Genomic DNA, 20,641 nt, shown 5'->3' with positions numbered 1-20,641 from the left:
CAACTGATCTCCCTGAACAAAGTCGATAACCTTGCGAATAACAAGTGACTTTTTCAAGCATTAATTCATGTTAACAAGTTTCACTGCTCTCCCTTATAAAATTTTCCAACTCCTAAAACCCCTTAAAAACAAACTAGTATAACCTTTTGGAAGATAATTATCTGACTAAAGATAATTAACAAGAATAGGTTGCAAGATTATGAGACTCGAAAGTCTATTTAGACTCTCCTTTTGGAAGATAATTCCCTGACTGAAGATAAATAACAATAGGTTGCAAGGTTATGAGACTCAAAAGTCTATTTAGACTCTCAGACTCGTCTGCAAACCCGACTCGTAACTCGTAGACTTAAAGTCTAATGTGACGTGAACAATGAGAACCAGGTAACTCAGTGACTCAACCTCGAACTCGCAAGTTTGCACCAAGTTCACCTAGTCTACTTCGAGTTTACTCACGAGTCAACTCGTGACCCTTTAGTGGACTCTTAAACTCATAAGGGTTTAAGAGTTAACCCTAGGGTTTGATAACCTTGATAGGTTGTTGATATTAAAAATGAAAGAGTTTGATCCATTCAAAGACGAGGGATGCCACAAGGAATCATAATGCTATTAAGAAATGATATATCAATAAAAGGCAATGAAAAAGAATTGAACCTAGGATATTTAGGTTGATTCTATTCGATCCAAACCTATTTTAAGAACACACATTGGGGAAAAACTAAGAGGGGAACGAATTTTAATAATTCAGTCACATGTGCCAAAACAAATAAACAATTCAAGAAAAAAAAATGTGCTGGCTAATAGCACAATGATTGTCCAATCTCAAGATACCATGTATGGAATCTGCTGGGTCGAAAACTCTTCATCTGAGCGTGAACCATACATGTATCCCAATAGTAAGCACAATATAAAGATATACCCTCCCCTTCCCCGAGGTAATGGAAGGCTGCTGGTTCTTATAATGTAAAAATAATTTATGCACCCTATAAGTAAAATTGGTTCTTTGCAGATTTTGTTGTACCCCCTATCAAATTCATACCTTCTCAATGCCTAATCAAAACTAGCGTTTAAAAAGTTCAGCAGTTCATTTCTCTTGCTTTCAGCCACTTTGTCTTCCTTCGTTTTTTCAAGTTTCAGAAGAATCTACAAAAAATGTGTATAAAAAATCAAGATTGCTACTACCAATAACAGGATCAAATCAAAGGTACAATCAAATAACACATCCCTACCTTCTTGCCAGATACAGCACTCCGACGGACACCGTCATTTTTGTCACGCCCTAAAAACTGATCCAGTACAAAACACTAGGAAATTAGAAACCATGGAAGCATTTAAATGCACTGAAGGTCTGAGATAGATTACAATACAAACCTTGGAAAGCTGCACAGGGCTGCTGTTCCTCTCATCATGCTGCTTCTATATAAAGCTCCCATTGCCAGGACAAACCCCACCAAGAAACATCAATCAAGTCGATCAAGCGCCCAAACATACCACAGATCCCAGCTCCAATTTCAAAGAGCCAATACATAAAATAGGCAGAAAGTATCATGAGCATCTCAGACTGGAATGTACAAAACTTTATGTGTTTGGAAAAAGGTTTCCAACTTTACAAAAACAATTAATAATTTGTTGTTTATGCCTTGCATTAATGGTTCAGGATTAATGACGTCAAATCAATGCTTTCAAGATGCAGAAGATGATAGAAACAGGGCGACTAACTTGAGTTAGAAACTTTAAATATGAAGAACATCATGCATATAGAAATTAAACAAGTATAAAAAAGTGACCTACCTCTTTTACTTTATGCTTCGGCCGCTTGTGATGATGGCTTTTACTTCGATCCTTTTCCTTATTCTGGATGAAGGAGAGACGTGAGGTAAATGGTCAACTTTAAAATCTAATAATAACTGTATTACTAACAATTCACCTTCTTTGGCCTGTCACTCCTTTTGTGCCTCTTTGAACGGTGAGATGTTTCATGCTCACTGTCGGAAGAACTTTCACTTCTGAGGTGATAAGGAGAACAAAAAGAGTTATGACAAAGCCAGATTAATCCGTTCATTACTCTTGTATTGCTACAAGTCTTTGAAATTAATAACATGTATAAATAATACAGCAAACACGCTGAATACTTCTTATACAATATGCAAAAGGCAAAAGGATTGGAGTCTTGTATAAGGCTCATAATTTATCAACAACAAACATTATGCAGACATCATGTTTCCAAATCCACAGCAAAGGGGACACAAAATGAAGGAAGGAAGGAAGGTAAAACAATCAGCTATGTGGAGAAGAAAGGAGGTTGTAAAGGGAAAAGAATGCAAGGCAAAGTAGACAGAGCATAAGCATAGTCAATGGCCAGTGTTATCAAAATCTTTCTGACCGCTATAATTGTAATCCCATTATACATCACTTGCAACTTCCTCGCACAAAAAATAATAACATGATATAATGGAACAACACGGATTTCATTAGTGAGAGATCTTAATGTTGGAACAGGAACATTCATCTCATTCCCCAATTCAAAAAATCAATTATGCGTAATAATCATCTCCGAGCCCTAAGACAGAGAGAAAATTTGAATAAACTACTTCAATTACAACAACAACTGTGTGAATCCATTACAATGGTTGGAAATATATACTAGAATTCATATTTCTGTGATTAGGTTATTTTAGCCAAGATTTAAGATCCATATATCCTAAAGAATATGAGAACTCAAAGCTATCAGAGCTGCGAGTCTCGTAATTGTATTGAATCAGCCATCGGAACAAAGCATATATATATATGAGAATAACAATGAGATAAAATAATTAAAAGAAATGCGTCCAGTTCGGCTCTGCAAGGGTTAGATGCGGAACCTGGAGTAATCGGAGACGGAGGATGAGGAATGGGAATCGGAATTGGAAGAGTGGTGGTGATGCCTACGACGTCGTTTTCCACGGGACTGAGACTTGGTCTTCTTTCGGATCTTGAGGGAGTCCTTGTCACGGTCTCGGCGGTGGCGGTGATGACGCCGGCGACGGTGAGGAGAAGAGTGGTCGGCGGAAGAGAGAGAAGAAGAAGACGCCGCCATAAAAAACTTGCGAGCGAGGGTTTGCTTTAGATTGAGCCGCTCACAAGTTTTAATTTTCGTTGTTGATCCCTTCTTACTTCTCTGTTACTTCGTGATGTCAATTATATCGTCATTTAAGATTTTTTTTTTGTACTGAGTTAAAATTTTGTTTAAAAAATTATTTTAAATCATATTTCTCCTTCACAAAATACCTGCCAACATAGAGAGTGCATTTTATTGGACATTATAGTTTGAAATAACTCTACCAAAATTTTATTTAATATGTAAATTTACATAATTACCTTTGTAACTTATGTAAAAAACATATTTGTATACTAGTAGAGGTTATTCAATAATTTAAAATAAATATATTTTGTTTAAATAAAAAATGAAAAAATATGCAGTGAAAATTTATAGCTATAATATAGATTAATTTGTATTGCGATGAGAATATTAAATATTCACTTTTCTTTCATGAGAAAAAATAAATAAATATGATAGTGTAACTTTTTTAATAAAACATATTTAAAAAAAATATTTAAAATTATGTTTTCCTAATCATTTAATAAACATGAGAATGTGTTAAATACATATATTTTTATAGTACATTTATTTATAATACAAATGTAATCTCCTTTCACGATAATATTTTTCACTTGGGTACACCACAAATTTTTTTTAAAAATAATTTAATTTTTTTTATATGTACGTAGTTATCTCTAAGCATAACCCATGACTCATGACTCAGTGAGAAAAGTCAATGTCTAGGTGAGACTATATTGGTGTTCGGAAACAAGTCTATTAATTGAGGTCTAAAGAAAGTGGATTCTCCTAACTGAAGGGTTAAGGAGCCTCTTCTGTCCCACGGTAAGGGTCAATGTTTCGACTTCAAGTGCAAGAGATAGCATCACTAAGGTTAATCACCGCATCCAAGGTATTGTCCGCTTTGAAAGTCGGTGTTTCGTCATGGTTTTGTCCTTAAAAAATGTTTCAGTGGGTTGAAAGATAAGGAAGTATATAAAATATCCCTGACCTCGACTCCTGAACAATGTGAAACTATATTGGTGTGCGATAACAACAAGTTTTACCAATTTTTTGTCAACGTTTTTCTTTGTTCAATTTTGCAGGACCTTAATCGTATAGAAGAAGGCAAGTAACAAACATGTGCACAGTGAAATTTGAAATTTGGAGCAAACTTGTGAATATTCAATACTAGCCGTACCCGTGAACGACACAGGTATTTTATAAAAAAAAATTATAATAATAAAAGATTATAATAAGAAACAATTATAATATTAATAAATAAAACAGATTACACAATGCAACATCATGCAACTTCATTCTTGCAAGTATATATGCAAAAAATATATATATATAAAGCAAATTAAAAATTAGATATCTCAATAAGTACAAAAAAAAATAATATATAAAAAATAAAAATACAAATTAGATACTAATTTAAAGTACATAAATTTAAAGTGTTTGATCACATAATAGGATTAAATCGACATATTTTAATAAGATGACATGTAAGATTTAAACTAACGAATAGTTTAATATTAAATTTTAACGATAATTTAAAATATTGTCCATATTCTTTGATATAGATGATGATTTGTAATAAAAAAAAATGGTTTATTTAAGAATATAGACGACATTTTTTTGCCAAACTATTGTTGGAAATGTCAATTAGAAAAAAAAAATATTTCACAAAGTTTTAATTGTCGTCTATCGATCCACGTAGATGATTGTTTGTTGTGGCAATAATTATCCTTTATATTGGATATAAATTACGATTTTAATTAAAACCATCCTTTTTATTGAGTTTTTTTTGTTCAATTTGTTTCCTAAATTTTACCATCTTTAATAACTTGTACACAGTAAATCACTAGTCATATTGAACAATATCATATAAAAACGTATAAAATATAAAAAAACATAACTATCACATCAAATGAAATTGTAAATTATTATGTAATCTCAAACATTTCCTCAAACTAAAAGATATAAACTAAGTATAATATCATCTAACAAATCCAAAAGCATTGGTGTTCATTGTGCCTGAGAACCATCAAACACATTGCCAAAAGTCTTGTTGATCAAACATGATTTCACTTTAAAAAATGAGAGTCGTATCATTCAAAATAAAATATCATTTATGGATGACTTATTTAGAATAAAAGTCTTTTCATACAAATATGATTTATCTATATTGATAATTTCGAAATTTAATTCTCCATTATAATAATTTGATTAAAAAATTACACTATTTTAATACATTTTCTTCATTTTAACTCACTCATTTAATAGATCCATAAAAAGATTACTTATTTTAATGTTGAAATTGATATATAGATTGTATGTCAACTTAATCTCGTAATATTATAACTCATTTCATCAAGAACTTCCTTAATAAATTGTTTATTTGATAAACAAAATAAAAAAAATACCATATGGATGTATTTTTCTGGTTATATGAAACATTTTAAAAAAGTTATCTATTTTTTTGTTTGATGCGATAGAAATACCAACTTCTTCCGATTTTCTTGTATATTTTATTTCATATATATATATATAATTTTAAATTTATCACTTGAGTTAGATTATATTCATTATGTTAAAGTTGATTTAATAAATAACATTTATACTTTTAAAGTTGAAAGTTTATATTAAGAATAGTGTGTAACAAAATAAAGAAAATAAAAATGGAAATCATTTTACGTTTTCTATATATTAGTTAGACTTAATAAGTTCACTTTCATTTCTCCAAAGTAACATAGAAAAATTACTTTGTGAATCATTACTAAAGTAGAGTTTTTTTAATCAAATGGATATAATTTTTATTCAAATTTATTAAAATAGATAAATTTTAAGAAAATTACACATAGATAAATCGTGCTAAATTATATTTTGAAAACATTCGTACATGTAAAGTACGATTTATATATATATTTTTAATTCTGTGTTTTTTTTTGTATAAACATATTTTTTATTTATAATTTTTTTTTTGAAAAAAATTGATTAATTATTTTTAAAAAATTTATGTAAACGCTTTTATTTTTTAAATATTTTTTAATAAATTAAAATTAATTCTTTTACTTTTTAAAGTTTCTTTTACTTTATCTAATTTTTTATATAAATATTTTTTTTAATGATTTAATAAGTAAAATTTATATATGATTTCTTTTTATTAAATATATATATATATATAATTATTCTGAAAAATATGCTTATTTAAATAAAATAAATTAATGTAAAAAAAATTAAAAAATGAATTATATCTATCAAGTACAACTTCATTATAAAAATAATATTTTGAAGTGATGTTTGAATAAAATATATATTTATATAATATAAAATATTTTAAAAAATAAATCTTGTGTTTATTCATTAAAAAAGAGTATTTATTTAGAAGTCATACGCTTTGAAATGCACAATTTATTAATTTGTATAATTTTTAAAATTGTATTCATTTCAATAAATTTGATGGTATTAAAGCATGGTGGTAAAAGGAGTATGGAAGAATTAATTTAAGAAGAAGAGAATTGTGAGTTAAGTAATTGGGAATCTAATTAATTAAGTATCCTACAAGCATAGAGAACTGTAGGAAAAGGCCAGTTCATACGCACTTGCATTTCAGAGCAAATAATGAATAGAAGAAAGAAAGAAAAGATAAAGGTGGTGGTAGAAGAACACAAGCATGAGTGATGAACTGGCGACTTAATTTGGCAACACGCACTCTGGCTCTCTCTCAAAAAGAATTATACTGATCAATGAGTGGGGGAGGGTAAGCCAGAATCGTATGGAACCCTTGTGACCCTAATCCAGTCATCTCCATGGAAGAACGGGGATGGCAAGAATGTTGTTGCCATGTCGTTTGAGAGGCTCTTGATTCCTTCCCATTTCACGCGCTTCGACTTGTCTGCACCAGGGCCATGGTTGTTGATCTCAGAGTAGAAACAAGTGTCCATTCCGCTTAAACCTTCCACTGTTTGCCATGGCATGTAGCCATCGGGTGTGATCAAGTCATCAATGTAGGAATCCATGATGATGGTCCTTGAGAAATTCTTCCATGGACGAGCCAAGTAGGCCTTGTTGTCGAACCTAACTGGGTAATAGCTGGGGTCTGACACAATGGACCCTCCATGGATGATTATACCCGATGGCTGGTTCCTCTCCTTTCTACCTTGTGCGGTCACAATGCATTGCTGGTTTGCCATCGGTTTTCTGACCTCGAATGTGCAGTTCTGGAGCACAGCCACTGCATCACCGAAGACAAAGTCGATGGTACCTGAAATAATGCAGTCGCGGTAGAATTGACGCATGGCGTGGGCGTAAAGTGTGTCTTGATACCCATCCATACGGCACTTGTAGAAGATGGACCTGTCAGATTGAACCCTCAATGCCACTGCTTGATGCTTTTCAGCGCCGGCTGTGTTCTCAAATCCCATGCCTATGGCAACGAAGAAATCTCCAATAATGGCTGCAAGCATTTATAAATATTTTCATCAGTTTTCTGCAACTATATTTATACATGTATAAGAGATTGCTGAACATAATTAACTGAATGGAAGGGACGTACCGGCACTGGCGGTTTTGTAGGTTCCAACCCCATCGATGAAGTTTTTGCTGCCTGTGATCCTCGACTTCCTACCACCATCACCAATCATGACGACATGGGTCATGTTTCTGGAAACTTCGACGTACTCATCGTAAACACCCTCCTTGATGTAGATAATAAACGGCCTTAGGTTTTTCATGGGCACGTGCTTCAAGGCGTCATTGATGGTGGTGAAATTTCCACTGCCATCCTTGGCAACAACGACATGCGCCATGCGTTTGCGTCCAGTCATATGCAGGAGTCTGCGAACCCCAAAGCGGCTCTCAACCCAATCGGGAAGGTCAAAGTCGTCGGTCTCGTGGCCAAGGACGGGCAAATCGTCAGCAGCGGTTAGGAGGCGGCGCCCAGACTTGGAGACGTGCATATCGGAGAGAGTTTTCGATAGCTCGCTGATGATAGCGAGACCGTTGCTGGTCATGTGCATGGCGGTTTGCAAGTGCCCCTGCATCTTCTTGCCAGCGTCGGTGGTGGTGTTGTCGAATGCGTCAAGGCACGTTTCCTGGTACGTGACGGCGCCGCTGAGCCACACCTTGAGACTGGTTAGGATGCGATCGAGGCTGTTGAGTTCGAACTTGTTGAACCTCTGGAGGGAGCGATTGAACTCCTCGATGGAGAGGTGCATCAGTTGCTTGCACGTGTCGAGGGCCTCCTTGGTTCTGGGGTCGCTCTCGACGTCGTGCAGGAGCTGTGTTTTCCCGAGCCCATCGCTGATTCTGGTGATGGTGATGTTGAAGGCGAGTTTTATGAGTTCCCTGGGGTCAGTGATGTTGCCGGCGTTTTCATTGAGACTGTCCTCGCATTCTTTCTGGTAATCCGTGGGTGCGCAAAGGGTTTTCACCGCTTTCATGGAGGAAGCTACGTGTGATTTTCTTGCTTCCGTTTCATCCTCGCTTGCTCCCTTGTTGTTGAGGCCTACGCTAACCGTCACGGCTACCACCATAGCCACCAGCAAGAAGGTAGAAACGCCAATGATGACGATTCTCTTCTTCTGTGCATCACCCCCCATCCTTTATTGTTAATCAAGCAGCTACTAATTCACACCAACCTATATACATGCAAAATATATAATCACAGAACAAAAGTGAAGAACAAATTAACATATTATAGTTGTTGTTTGTGATTATTATGATTAAAAGTGATTAAATTGATGAAGTGAAGAACGTAAAGAGTGATACGTACGAGGCAGGAAGAGGAGCCCCCCAGGGTGTGAATGGAAAAGGACTCGCTCAGGTGTTGCGATCCAGACGGCCCTGTTGAGAGTGTGTTGCGATTTTGGTTTGGAACATAAGTGTCTATTTATTGATGTTTTTCATGGAGAGTTAGTTATGTCAGTTCAAAAAACTTTGAGGCTTGGAGTTAACGTCGATCTTTTTGTTTAGCTAATACGAAATATGTGCCAACCATCTCTTGTTTTTGTTTTGATGTTCCATTATTAGAAAGGAAGCCCTTGAAGGGCCTTATCTTGCGGTAATTCACCCTATTGGCAAAATTTCTCTTTCTACCTTGCTTTACTCTCTGGCCAACGTTAATTTAGACAACCGCAATAAAATTAAAAAAGTTATTTAATTATTTGTTTTGTTACATAAATAAATTATTTTTATAAAATTGTCCAATTAAAAGATTAAAAATGACAAAAAAAATTACCAAATAAGGTATCCTTTGTATAATGATGATATAGATAATATAGATAAATAAATTTAAAAGTTTATAAATTCATTATTATTGTCTATTCTTGTATTTATATTCTATAATAATATATAATGAAGATTTTTTAATTGTACACATTTCATATTTTCATTTTATTTTTAGTTTTAAACTTAAAAAATAAATATAACTCATGTGCTAAAGATAAGTCTATAAGTATCAACTACACAACACTACAAATTACTCGTTTCTTTTACTAATAAACAGACTATAAATTATTCTCTTGAATTAAATGGGATAATATATGCAAACCTAAAGCGGAGGGAGGGTTATTCAAGCAATTATATTCTTTCAACAAAGCTTTACTTAGTAAATGGAAATGGAGACTTGAGTTTCTAGAGAATGGGTTATGGAAATATATTCTTGATTCTAAATATGACTCATGGATGAATCATTTTTATCCTAGAATCTTAAAGCATCCATCTAGATGGTGGTGTGACTTAAACAAAGCGTGTGAGGATGGATAGGTATAAACTGGTTTGATTCTAATATAACATGGGCAATAAGATCTGGTGATAAAGTAAAGTTGTGGGAAGACATTTAGGTGGATAATTGTCAACTAAAAGTTAGATTTCCAAGGGTGTTTAATAATTCCCTCATCATTGATAGCCCCTGTGTTGCTTTGGTAAATGACATAGAGACATTTGAAACTGAGAATTCAAGTGGAGAAGACAATGGTTTGAGTGGGAGAAGGCCCAACTACATGAATTCATGCCTGTGATGGAAGGTCAACTCTTGAAGTTAGGTTGGGACGATAAATGGAGACTAAGTATTTTGTTAAATCTGCATATAAAATCCTTTCCAATCTAATCCCAACTGCATGTATTGATATATTTAGAGTCTTGTGGAGCCTGTTGATTCCACCATCGGCACAATGTTTTGCTTGGAGAGCATTGCAAGACAGGATCGCTACAAAGCAAAATCTAGTTAGAAGGGTCGTTCATCTTGCTGATTCTTTGTGGGTTTTATGTGGGAGCAAAGAGGAAACGACTTCTCACCTCCTGTTATCTTGTCTGATTGCAAATGTTGTTTGAAATTCATGCAGCAAATGGATCGGGGTTAGTTTTGTAAATCACTTTTCTCTGAATGAACACTTCGAACAATTTTATTGTACTTGGTTTAGGAAAGAAGGTAATGAGTTGTGGAAAGGGGTATGGGTTTCCATTATTTGGTGCATATGGAAAAACAATGTTTAACAAAGCAAAAGAGGATGAAGTGAAATCTTCTCTCTAGTTCAAGTGCAGTCGTGGTCCTGGTTAAAAAATAAGGTTCCAAGGGTGTCTTTCTCTTTCTCAAGTTGTGTCCAATGCCCAAATACTTGTATTAATATAGTATCAAAATGTTGATTGTTGTATGGTGTGTGGTTTGAGAGATCGTTTATCTGTTTCCCCGCTTGGTTTGGTTTGCACTCGTTGTGGGGGTGCTTAGAGAAGTTGTTTGATTTTTATTGTAAAAGGGTTGAAACACCCCTTTGTGTTTCTTTTTATTTTATTTAATTTATTGGTTATTGATTAAAAAAAATAACTTGTGTGCATAATGAAATGGATCAACCAATTCAAAGTAAGCTAAAAAAATGTTCTTACTATCGCAATGAAAGTCACAACAGATGAAATTGTCCATCTAAACAGTAAAATCATCCTTTGTAATGTTGTTTTCATCAAATATTTTAATATCATATTCTCTTAATGACTTATAATCAATAATTTAGTTTATTTTTAATATATTTATTTTAGCATAAATACATCTATATTATTACTTTTCATATATTATATAATCTATACTTTCATGAACATTCATATTATATAATCTAAGAATTTATACATAAACCATATCTCATTTATTTATAATTGTATCAACCCTAAAATGTAATTCACAAACATAATTTAATTTTTTTTTAAAAACAACAAAATATTTTTAACTTTAACAAAATTTAAAAAATAATCAATATTTTTAATTTATCACAACCTATTTAAAATATTTTATATACATTTTTAATATAGTAAAACTTATTTTAGGGTTAGTTTATTTTTCATGAAAAATAATCATTTTAATTCTTCAACTTTATATATGATTTTCTTAAATAAAACAAAATTATATTTTTGATATTATTTTTAAAATAAAAAATTTCAAAATATTATTATATACATATTTTTATTTTAAAAATATTAATTAATTATTATTTATGGAAGAAAAAAATTAATTAAAATTTCCGACCGAGTTAAAAATTTTAATATATATAAATTATACTAAAATTGTAAATTCAGTGTAGAATTTCTTTATATTTTATTTAAATTGAAGTTGTCAAATTTAATTAAAAAATAAATAAGTGACAAATTAATAAACTTAATTGATTTATAAATATCATTGACAATTTATCTTAAAAATAATTATTTTAAAATTTTTCAGGTATTTGCCTATCAAAAATGATTTTTTTACACCTATACTTCATCCTACACCCCCTATAAATATTAATATTTTAATTATTTATAATTTTAAAAAATTTAAAAAAATTTCAGATATTTTCCTATCAAAAATGATTTTTTGAGACCCATTCTCCATCCTACACCCCAATAAATATTAATATTTTAATTATTTATAATTTTTTTAATTTTAAAAGTTATTTTAACAATATTTTACATTTTGATTATATTTTTATTAAATATGTTTTTTTAATTTTATTTTTAATTACAAATATTAATATTTTGTGGTTTGTAAAATATAACAAATTCTCAAAATATCACCAATCTTGCCTATTGCTATAATTTTTTTTATTAAATTACAACATTTGTGTGTACTTTCCTAAATCAGGATAGTAAGGTACTCCTGTGTCAGGCAGCCAAAGATAACCTAGTATAAAACTAGCAACTGTAAAATCAACTGCATCTGTAGCATTGATGACATGGTACCCAGGCCAAGTAACCCTATTACTAGTGTCAGATCCAGGTCCTCGATTATCAAATTCCGCATAATAAAGGGTGTCCAATTGAAACTTCCCTAGCCAAGGTACCCAACCCAATGGATCTATCAAACTGTTCATGAAAGATTGCATATAAACTGTTTGTGAATATGGTTTCCAGGGTCTTCCCAGGTATGTTTTTATGGTTCGATTACTAGAAGCCAAGTCGCTTGCAGCGGTTAAGGTACACATGTGTACGGATATGCCACTATTTTGGTTCATGTCAGTCCTACCCTGTGCAGTAATGACATTGAATTGGTGTTCCATTGGGAGTCTAGGATAGATGTTACAGTTTTGCAAGACAACTCCTGCATTACCAAATATGAAGTCCACCGTACCATAAATATCACAGTCTCTGTAAAATTGCGTAAGAGAATGAGCGTATAAGGTGTCTTGGTACCCTTCAAAGCTACAATTGTAAAATGCAGAAAAGTCTGCACCGCTTCTGAGGGCCACTGCTTGGTGCTTCATTGCTCCAGCTGTGTTGCGAAATGTTATGTTGATTGCCACAAAACCTTGACCAATCACAGCTACAGTATGAAACGTAACTTATAATTATGAATCACTCTTTTCATCAAACAGGTGAGAAAAATTACAATGTGGTTTTCAAAAAGGAAAATGCTCACAGTATGAAACTGACATGAACTATGAAATATAAACAAGAATGTGACATAGATGTTCGTGCTTGCATCATCAATCATCTATACTTTATAGTCTTGGTTGCGTGTGATCTATATGTAATTACTAATCCTTATTTTGGAGTCAAATCATTTCGAACTAAATATAACTTCTAAAAAGAAAGTATACTAGTAGCGAAAGGAAACATGATTTATTATCTTTTATACTATCAAAGAAATATATAGAATAATGTATCCCAAAAACAGATTCCACGTGGTTTTGTATTATCTTTTGCATTAACCAGAAAACAGATTCCGTGTGGTTTTGATTAGTATTATAAAACTTACAAGAGATTGTATACCATTTGAAATGTATAAGGTTTTTTTGAGCATCATGGTATTTGTTTTTGTTTTTTTTATTAAAGTGGGGCTTTTCTTAAAAAAAAAAATTGGAGAAATGGTGCCAATTGATAAGACTTTGTACACGTCATCTTGCATTACTTCAGTTAATTTTTTTAAAATATTCTTGTTTTAAAATAAATATATTATTAATTATTTAACTACAATTTATATTAATTAAAATTAAATAATAAATTATGGAGTATTTAAAATTAATTTAATAAATAACATTTTTAAGGGTGTTAGTTTTTAGTAACAAAGTAATGATGAAAATGCAACACCATTACTCATTACTTCCGGATGTTTTTATGTTCCAAATAAAAATAATTTACTATTAAATTTTATTTAATTTCAACTGTAATTAAATAATTATTAATATATTTTTTAATTAAAGTTATGTCAACTTGAATTAAGAGAATGTGGTCCACTTCCCAAATCTAAAACTTTTATTGAAGGAGCCCCACTTTGATAAATATGCAGTAATGGTAATGAGATTGGTTTGAAGTATTTGTTTTCTACCATTTTAGACTTTGGAAGTTCCTTACCACAAAACTGAAACAGGGTCCTAATGAATGAGGCATTGTGAAGGTATGAAAAGATTTAACTTTCCGAAGATAAGAAAATGAGAGGAGCTTAGTTACCGAATGTAGCAGAACTGAAAGTAGTCCAACCATCAGCCACGCTGTGATTGCCGGTGATTATGGTCTGGTTAATTCCATCTCCTATCATCATCAGGTACTGCTTCTCTGTGGGAATAGAAACATACTCTTCATACACTCCACCCACCACATGAATCACGAAAAAACCGTTAATAACCCTAAAGTTATCTGGAGCCGCAGTCACTGCATCATTGATTGTTCTGTAGTTTCCAGACCCATCTGGGTTCACCACCACTCTCTCGTTCACTACAACGTTGTCTGCATCCGACCGAAGCAACTTCCTTCCTTTTTTTCTGATAATCTCGTACACCTTCTGTTCCCACATAATGTGATCATTTCTTTCAAATTTTCTCTCTGTGTTTTTCTTGGCTTTCCATCCTCTCTTGAAAAGCGCAAGAGATATGCTATAAAGCTTGGTTCCGGTGGAAAGATGTGACAGTAGGTCATTTTCGGGGTTTCGCGTGGTTTCTTGGAGGCTGGTTAAGCACGTGTCTTGGTTGGTCAGTGTAGCAGTAAGCAAAGTGTGCAATGTTTCAGCTTCTGAGGTACCAAGGGTATTAGTGGAATTGATGCTTTTTAGGGTCCTGGACAAAAAACCATTGTTTAGGTCAGTCAGAAGGTGGCAATCTTGAAGGGCAAGGATGGTGGGCTTTGATAACAAGGATGGAGACTTAAGGTATTCAGAGAGCAATGAGAGAAAGATCTTTGAGGATGACAAGGATTTGTCTAAGAAAAAGCGGGTATATTCGTGTATGTCACCACCATGGCCGTGATAAGAAGGCAAGTTGGATTCGCAAAACGATGAATATGGTGTGAGGTTGCATATGGTATTCGAGGAGGAAGAGGAGGATGCAGAAAATGCACAGATGAAGAAAACGCACAGAAAATAGACCATGAATAAGCGCAAGAATAGCTTGGAAATAGCCATGGAGAACTTATTAGGAGCGCCAGAAAAATAAGACCATGTATATATACTAAGAATTTTTTTATTAATGTGTTGAAATTTTATTTCTTAATTAATAAAATAGATAAAATTAAAAAAAAAAATTAATGAAAGAAATAAGTCTTACAAAATAACATAACTTTATCATATTTGAACTGAGATCGTACTGAGATAACTTCATTAAATTTTAACTAAAAATATGAGACACTTATTTATTTTAACAATTTTTAAAAAAAGTTATTAAAAGATAAAATTACACCTCTATTAAAACTCCCATATGTAAATACTTACTTATAGAATATATATTTATTATTATGGGTCCACTTTTATTATCATTATAATTACATATAATATATAATTAAGATATCTTTATTATTGTTGGTCAACTCATTTATGACCATAATTGTATATTAGGTATATATTATAAATAAGATGGTTCGTTATTTTATTTTATTAAGTTAAAATTTAATTATTATAATAGTTTTTATTATTTTAAACATTAGTGTATATATCAATTTTAAATTTAGTATATTTTTAATAAAATTTAGTATATTTTTAATATATATATCACTACAAGAAAATCATGAAATAGAAACTAATTTTAGAAACTAAAAATAATTAGTTTTTATAGTGACTAAATTAGAGACCAATTTTAGATATTAAATTTTTTTTTATTTCTCAATTAGTTTCAATGGTTTCTAGATTGGTATCTAATTAGCTACCAAGGTTTTTCTACCAAATTTAGAGTCTAAATAATTGGTAGTTAAAAACTTGCACTACAAGAAAAATTGCTTTTAGAAACTAAATTTTTGGTTTCTAAAATGATAAAAATAGTCACTAACTTAATTAGAGACTAATTTAGAAACTAATAGCACTAAGTGGCTAAAATCATGGTCGCTAATTTTAGATACCAATTTAGAATCTAATTTAGAAACCAATTTAGTTACCGTTAAATAAAAACCAACTTAGTGACCAAATATATAGAAACTAATTTAGTGACCAATTATATAGAAACCAAATTAACAACCAATTTCATTGAAACCAATTTAGTGACCAAAATATATAAAAACTCATTTAGTGACCAAATATATAAATACCAAAAAAATGGTCACAATATTGGTTTCTAAATAATGTAATTTATTATAAAATATTATTTTATTCATCTACTTTTTTTTCTTTTTTTATTTATTTAACTACTTACTCTTTCATATTTTATATTTATTTGTAGATTCAAGTTCACTAATTTTAAAAGTTCATAAACTCAAAGCAATTATTTTCAGAATCAAAATATAGTTATAAATGAGAAATTTTTCAATTTTTTTTTTCAAATTTTACAAAAGAACTTTTTTATGAATTATGAATGTGAACTAAGATTGTGGTAGAAACTAGAAAATAATCACATAAACTCAAGATACTCGCCGTAGTTTGAAATCTACTTTCAACTTTTGTTAATATCCATGAGTTATATGTACAAGAAAGTTTAGTCTATTCCTATCTTGATTGAATTTACATTTGTTGTGCCTACTTGCAGCTCACAAGCTTTTGGGTTGGAACAAATCAAGGATGGTCTTGGAAGCTAGAACTGAAAGATTGTTACAAATCAGTAAGAAACAAACGCAAACAATGGATAAAGGAATGAAAGAATGAAAATTGAAACACAAGATGAGTGCAGAATTGTAAATCATTGATTATTTATTAACTTACCTTCTCAAATGATACTAGCTCAACCTCATAATACAAAGTGGAGTTAGAAGGAACATAACAAGTTCTTGTTGAGACTCTGATGAGCCAAAACCATACTGGGGCGCAACAGTTAACAATGTCACCTCACCCTTCTTCATAATCAAAATAGCTTTGTCAAACCCATCAATTGCTTGTTATGCTCAATCCTAAAACACTCACATTAGCTAGCTTAATAAATAATTTAGTGGGAATCGGGAAAAACATTGAGACATTTTTTCAAGTTACCCTTATCAGTTTTGAATTCAAACAGCTCCCCTTCATCATCATGACCCTTCTTCAAAAACAAAGTACCATCTTGTAGCTTACCAATTACTTTCACTACAAGAATGCAAAAACAGGTAAGGAAACATCAGAACCATGTTTTAAATCCATAAAATGACAAGGTTATCATCCACATTAAGAATTACAAGCATTTACACTTAAATTCATCAGCAGACAACTTACATTGAGGCTTCACACTTAAAATCACTTTCTCTCCCTTCTTCATGGTTTTAACAGTGCAAATACTGATGTTATGAGGTTGGGCAAGAACTATGGAAACCTACAAAATTATTTATGTTTGAAAAATAAAAATCAGCACATCATTAAGATTTTATTTGGATAAAGTTCTCCATGAGTACTTATAGGAAGATAAAATAAGAAAGAAAAACATAATAAGTAAGCAAAAATCTGATTATTCTTAATATAATTTGTAAAAGTTTTCTTGTACTAGCTTCTATAAAAATGATTCAGGCATAAACTAATTTTCTGGAGAAGTTTATCTAAATAGGTCCAAATGATAAAGCAATTTAAACAGAAATTGAATATGAAAGTCCACTTACTTATCCCAAAAGGAATTTTTTGGAAAAATATTTGGGTACTTCTCTACTGGCTACAATTAAATACAGAATTTCAGCAGTTAACCTTCTCAGAAAACCAGAATACTTTCAATTCAAAACATTTCATCTTATAAACATATGGAAATTCAAGGCTTTATGCAAGATTTATCTTATACTCCAGATGGCTAAGAATATGAATAGTACCTGAGCCAAATAGCCTCTCAATGAAGGGCCAATTATTAAACCAATCACAACATGACTTGTTGTGGAAATGCAGTTCTAAGAATTAACAATGTAAAAGAGTTAGTGATGCTTACAGTTGACAGTCCTAGAGCTTGGTGTTCTTCTCTAAAAAGTTCAATGGCATAGGCTTGTTAAATAAAGTAGTTAGACAAGAAAATGTAGAAATGAAAGTTTGAAAGAGAATGAAGTTATAATCAACACATGCATTCAAAATTTGTATCCAAGTACTGGTGGAAAAAACAAGAAAGTGTGAAATAGTAGGAGTTAAAGATATTATACCCTCACTGGTCCTAGAAAACCATTGAAACATCCGAGAAGAAATCTCGTAAGAATAGCCATCCAAAAACTTTTGCTAAGGCCAAATAGTGTGTTGAAAATGACACTGAAATGAAGTAAGCATTGATAATTATGGGAATCTTCAAAGCTAAGCATGCAGTTCATTGACATGTATACTTACACTGAAATGATCCCTGCAAGTATTACGGGTTTTCGACCAATGCGATCAACTATAGCTCCCCACAACAAAGATGTCAAACATCTGCCAAGCATGAATACAGAACCTACCACATTTTTATCAATATGTAATTAGGTATACGGGCAAAGATTTCCCCAATCGAAACTCTAGTATGAGAATCATTAAACTTGCTAAAAATAAAATCAAAATAAAAAAACCATACCTAATTGTGCGAACAACTTGAAGCCTGTGACACTGAAGATCATATTGCGTTTGAGCACCGTCATCGACAATATTCCGAGTCGCAAGCACGAGATATAGAGATTGAGAATGATTTACCTGAGCTTGAGCAAGGAAAGAGACAGTGAGATGAACCAATTGGACGAGATTGAGAACGAGAACGGCAGTGATAAAGAATAACGAAACTGAGAGTGAAGTAGATGAAGGAGACAGTGTGGAGAAGAAGAATGAGACTTACTTGGATTTGAACAAAGAACAAGATAGTGAGACGAACCAATTGAATGAGACTGAGAGAGAAATCAAGAACAAGCAATACTGAGAAAGAGGAACGAGATTGAGATTGAGAGTGAATAGGAAGGAAAGAGAGAGTGGAGTGAAGGAAGGTTGCGACTGAAGAAGAAGAAGAAGAAGAAGAGAGGAAAAAAATATTTATCAAGTAGAATTTTAGAAAAAGTATTTTTTTCTAAAAAAAAATATAAAAAACATTTAAATAAATACAAACTTAAATAAAATAAATTTAGTAATAATTTCTTGCAAATTATTATTGAAATAAAATTTATAAATATTTTATAAGAAAAATAATTCTAAATAAATTAGTAAAATGTACTTATTTCTAATAGAGTTAGAAATTCAAACTGCAGAATATTTTCTCATATTTAAAAAAATTAAATAAGTTTTTAAAAAGTATGTATATCTATTTAAATTAATTCATAATTTTTTTAATTTAAAAAATATTTTGAATTTATAATTAATTTAATTTTATGTTTAAATAAAATTAAAAAATTAAAATACTATTTTAAATGTAATTTTAAATTAATATTAATTATTTTAATATTATACTAAAAATAATAATTTAGTAAATTTATTCATATTAATTTAAAATATTTTATAAATTAAAAATTAATAATTAATTTTATAAAATTTAATTATTCTAAAATTAGTATCTAGATTTAAATAATAGTGACTAAAAATTTAAATATCTAAATTATATGATGATTAGAAACTAAAAAATTAGTTTCTAATTTTATTATTTTTAGAGACCAAAAATTAGTTTCTAAATTAAATTAAAAGTGACTAAAAAAATGGTTTCCAATTACATCTTAACAAGAGACTAAAAAAATGGTCTCTAAAAAAAACTTTATTTTTATTTTTATTATTAGCTACCAAAAATATAGTATCTAATTATATTATAATTTTTATTAATAATAGATACTTTTTTAGTAACCAATAATTTTTAGTTTATAAAATAGTATCTAAATTGGTTTCTATAGAAACGGTTTTTTTTTTAGTTTCTAAATTAGTTACTATTACAACATTTTCTTGTAGTGTTGGTAAATAATTAGAAACAAATTTAGAAAATATTTAGCAATAATATAAATTAATTTAGAAACAAAAAATTTGTTTAATTTCTAAAATGATCTATAATTTAGTAACTATAGCAACTAAATATTTTTTATTTCTAAAATCAGCTTCTATTTTATGATTTTCTTGTAGTGAAATAAAATGAAACTAAGGACAAAAAAGAAGAGTCAAGATAAGTTTTTTAGGTTACCTAATGAACTATGAATATTTTAATAATTTAAAATACAAACATATATAGGGAGGATGATGGGACAAACATATACATATTCATCATTATCCTTATACCTATTTTTAAAATCTAGTACTATTCATATCCGATCAATGCGAGAATTTTTCATCGAGACGGATTAGGACAAAGATCCACGATGACATATTTGCTTGTCATCCTTACTTATAGAGGAATGACTCACAAATGAGGAATTGGTAGAAGAGGAAATCGGGAAGAAGGAATTCATAAATTGACTTGTTGAATGGAAAAAAAAAGAAAAAAAGATAGAGTAAAAGTGAATAAGTAGTGAAGATATGTCACATTATCCATTAAATTTAAAACATACAACATTAATTCCTATCAGAACTAATGTGGTATAATAACCTATTTTGTTATATTTACACACCACATCAGTTTCTAACAATGTGAAATATCGTGAATTATTTACAAAATTGTCATTCCATTAATTTTTAACTGCACTTTTGAGTTTATAACTATGCATACATTACATTCATAGTTAATTAGAAAATGGTAACGAGATAAGTTATGGTGTAAATTGTAGCGTGTAATAAATATCAAGGGTAGGAGATGATGAAATTGTCAAAGTTGATATAGTTGTAAT

General features: G+C 30.8%; 4 protein-coding genes across 4 annotated transcripts; all 4 read right to left on the bottom strand.

Moving 5' to 3' along the window:
• Positions 1-704: 704 nt before the first annotated feature.
• Positions 705-3,230, bottom strand: LOC137831661 (uncharacterized). Its single transcript, XM_068639425.1, has 6 exons — positions 2,859-3,230; positions 1,925-2,003; positions 1,789-1,851; positions 1,369-1,413; positions 1,227-1,283; positions 705-1,140 (listed from the first exon to the last, which is right to left on the bottom strand). Exons 1-6 carry the CDS (start codon positions 3,071-3,073, stop codon positions 1,048-1,050), a joined length of 552 nt encoding a protein of 183 aa, XP_068495526.1. The 5' UTR covers positions 3,074-3,230; the 3' UTR covers positions 705-1,047.
• A 3,367-nt stretch (positions 3,231-6,597) lies between these two features.
• On the bottom strand, positions 6,598-8,952 carry LOC137831655 (putative pectinesterase/pectinesterase inhibitor 28). Its single transcript, XM_068639417.1, has 3 exons — positions 8,853-8,952; positions 7,635-8,718; positions 6,598-7,535 (listed from the first exon to the last, which is right to left on the bottom strand). Exons 2-3 carry the CDS (start codon positions 8,677-8,679, stop codon positions 6,823-6,825), a joined length of 1,758 nt encoding a protein of 585 aa, XP_068495518.1. The 5' UTR covers positions 8,680-8,718; positions 8,853-8,952; the 3' UTR covers positions 6,598-6,822.
• Positions 8,953-12,153: 3,201 nt separating this feature from the next.
• On the bottom strand, positions 12,154-14,936 carry LOC137833507 (pectinesterase-like). Its single transcript, XM_068641852.1, has 2 exons — positions 13,991-14,936; positions 12,154-12,863 (listed from the first exon to the last, which is right to left on the bottom strand). Exons 1-2 carry the CDS (start codon positions 14,934-14,936, stop codon positions 12,154-12,156), a joined length of 1,656 nt encoding a protein of 551 aa, XP_068497953.1.
• Positions 14,937-16,372: 1,436 nt separating this feature from the next.
• Positions 16,373-20,534, bottom strand: LOC137833506 (uncharacterized). The gene is made up of 10 exons (XM_068641851.1): positions 20,529-20,534; positions 18,688-18,912; positions 18,433-18,548; positions 18,213-18,293; positions 18,035-18,137; positions 17,717-17,791; positions 17,139-17,235; positions 16,920-17,012; positions 16,656-16,840; positions 16,373-16,533 (listed from the first exon to the last, which is right to left on the bottom strand). The coding sequence occupies exons 1-9, from the start codon at positions 20,532-20,534 to the stop codon at positions 16,818-16,820; spliced, it is 819 nt and encodes a 272-aa protein (XP_068497952.1). The 3' UTR covers positions 16,373-16,533; positions 16,656-16,817.
• Between the last annotated feature and the right edge of the window lie 107 nt (positions 20,535-20,641).

Source organism: Phaseolus vulgaris, chromosome 6, assembly GCF_000499845.2.
Source record: "Phaseolus vulgaris cultivar G19833 chromosome 6, P. vulgaris v2.0, whole genome shotgun sequence".
In the NCBI taxonomy this organism is placed as follows: Eukaryota; Viridiplantae; Streptophyta; class Magnoliopsida; order Fabales; family Fabaceae; genus Phaseolus; species Phaseolus vulgaris.
The sequence above is the reverse complement of the archived record's forward strand: the minus strand, read 5'-3'. Positions and strand labels throughout refer to the sequence as shown.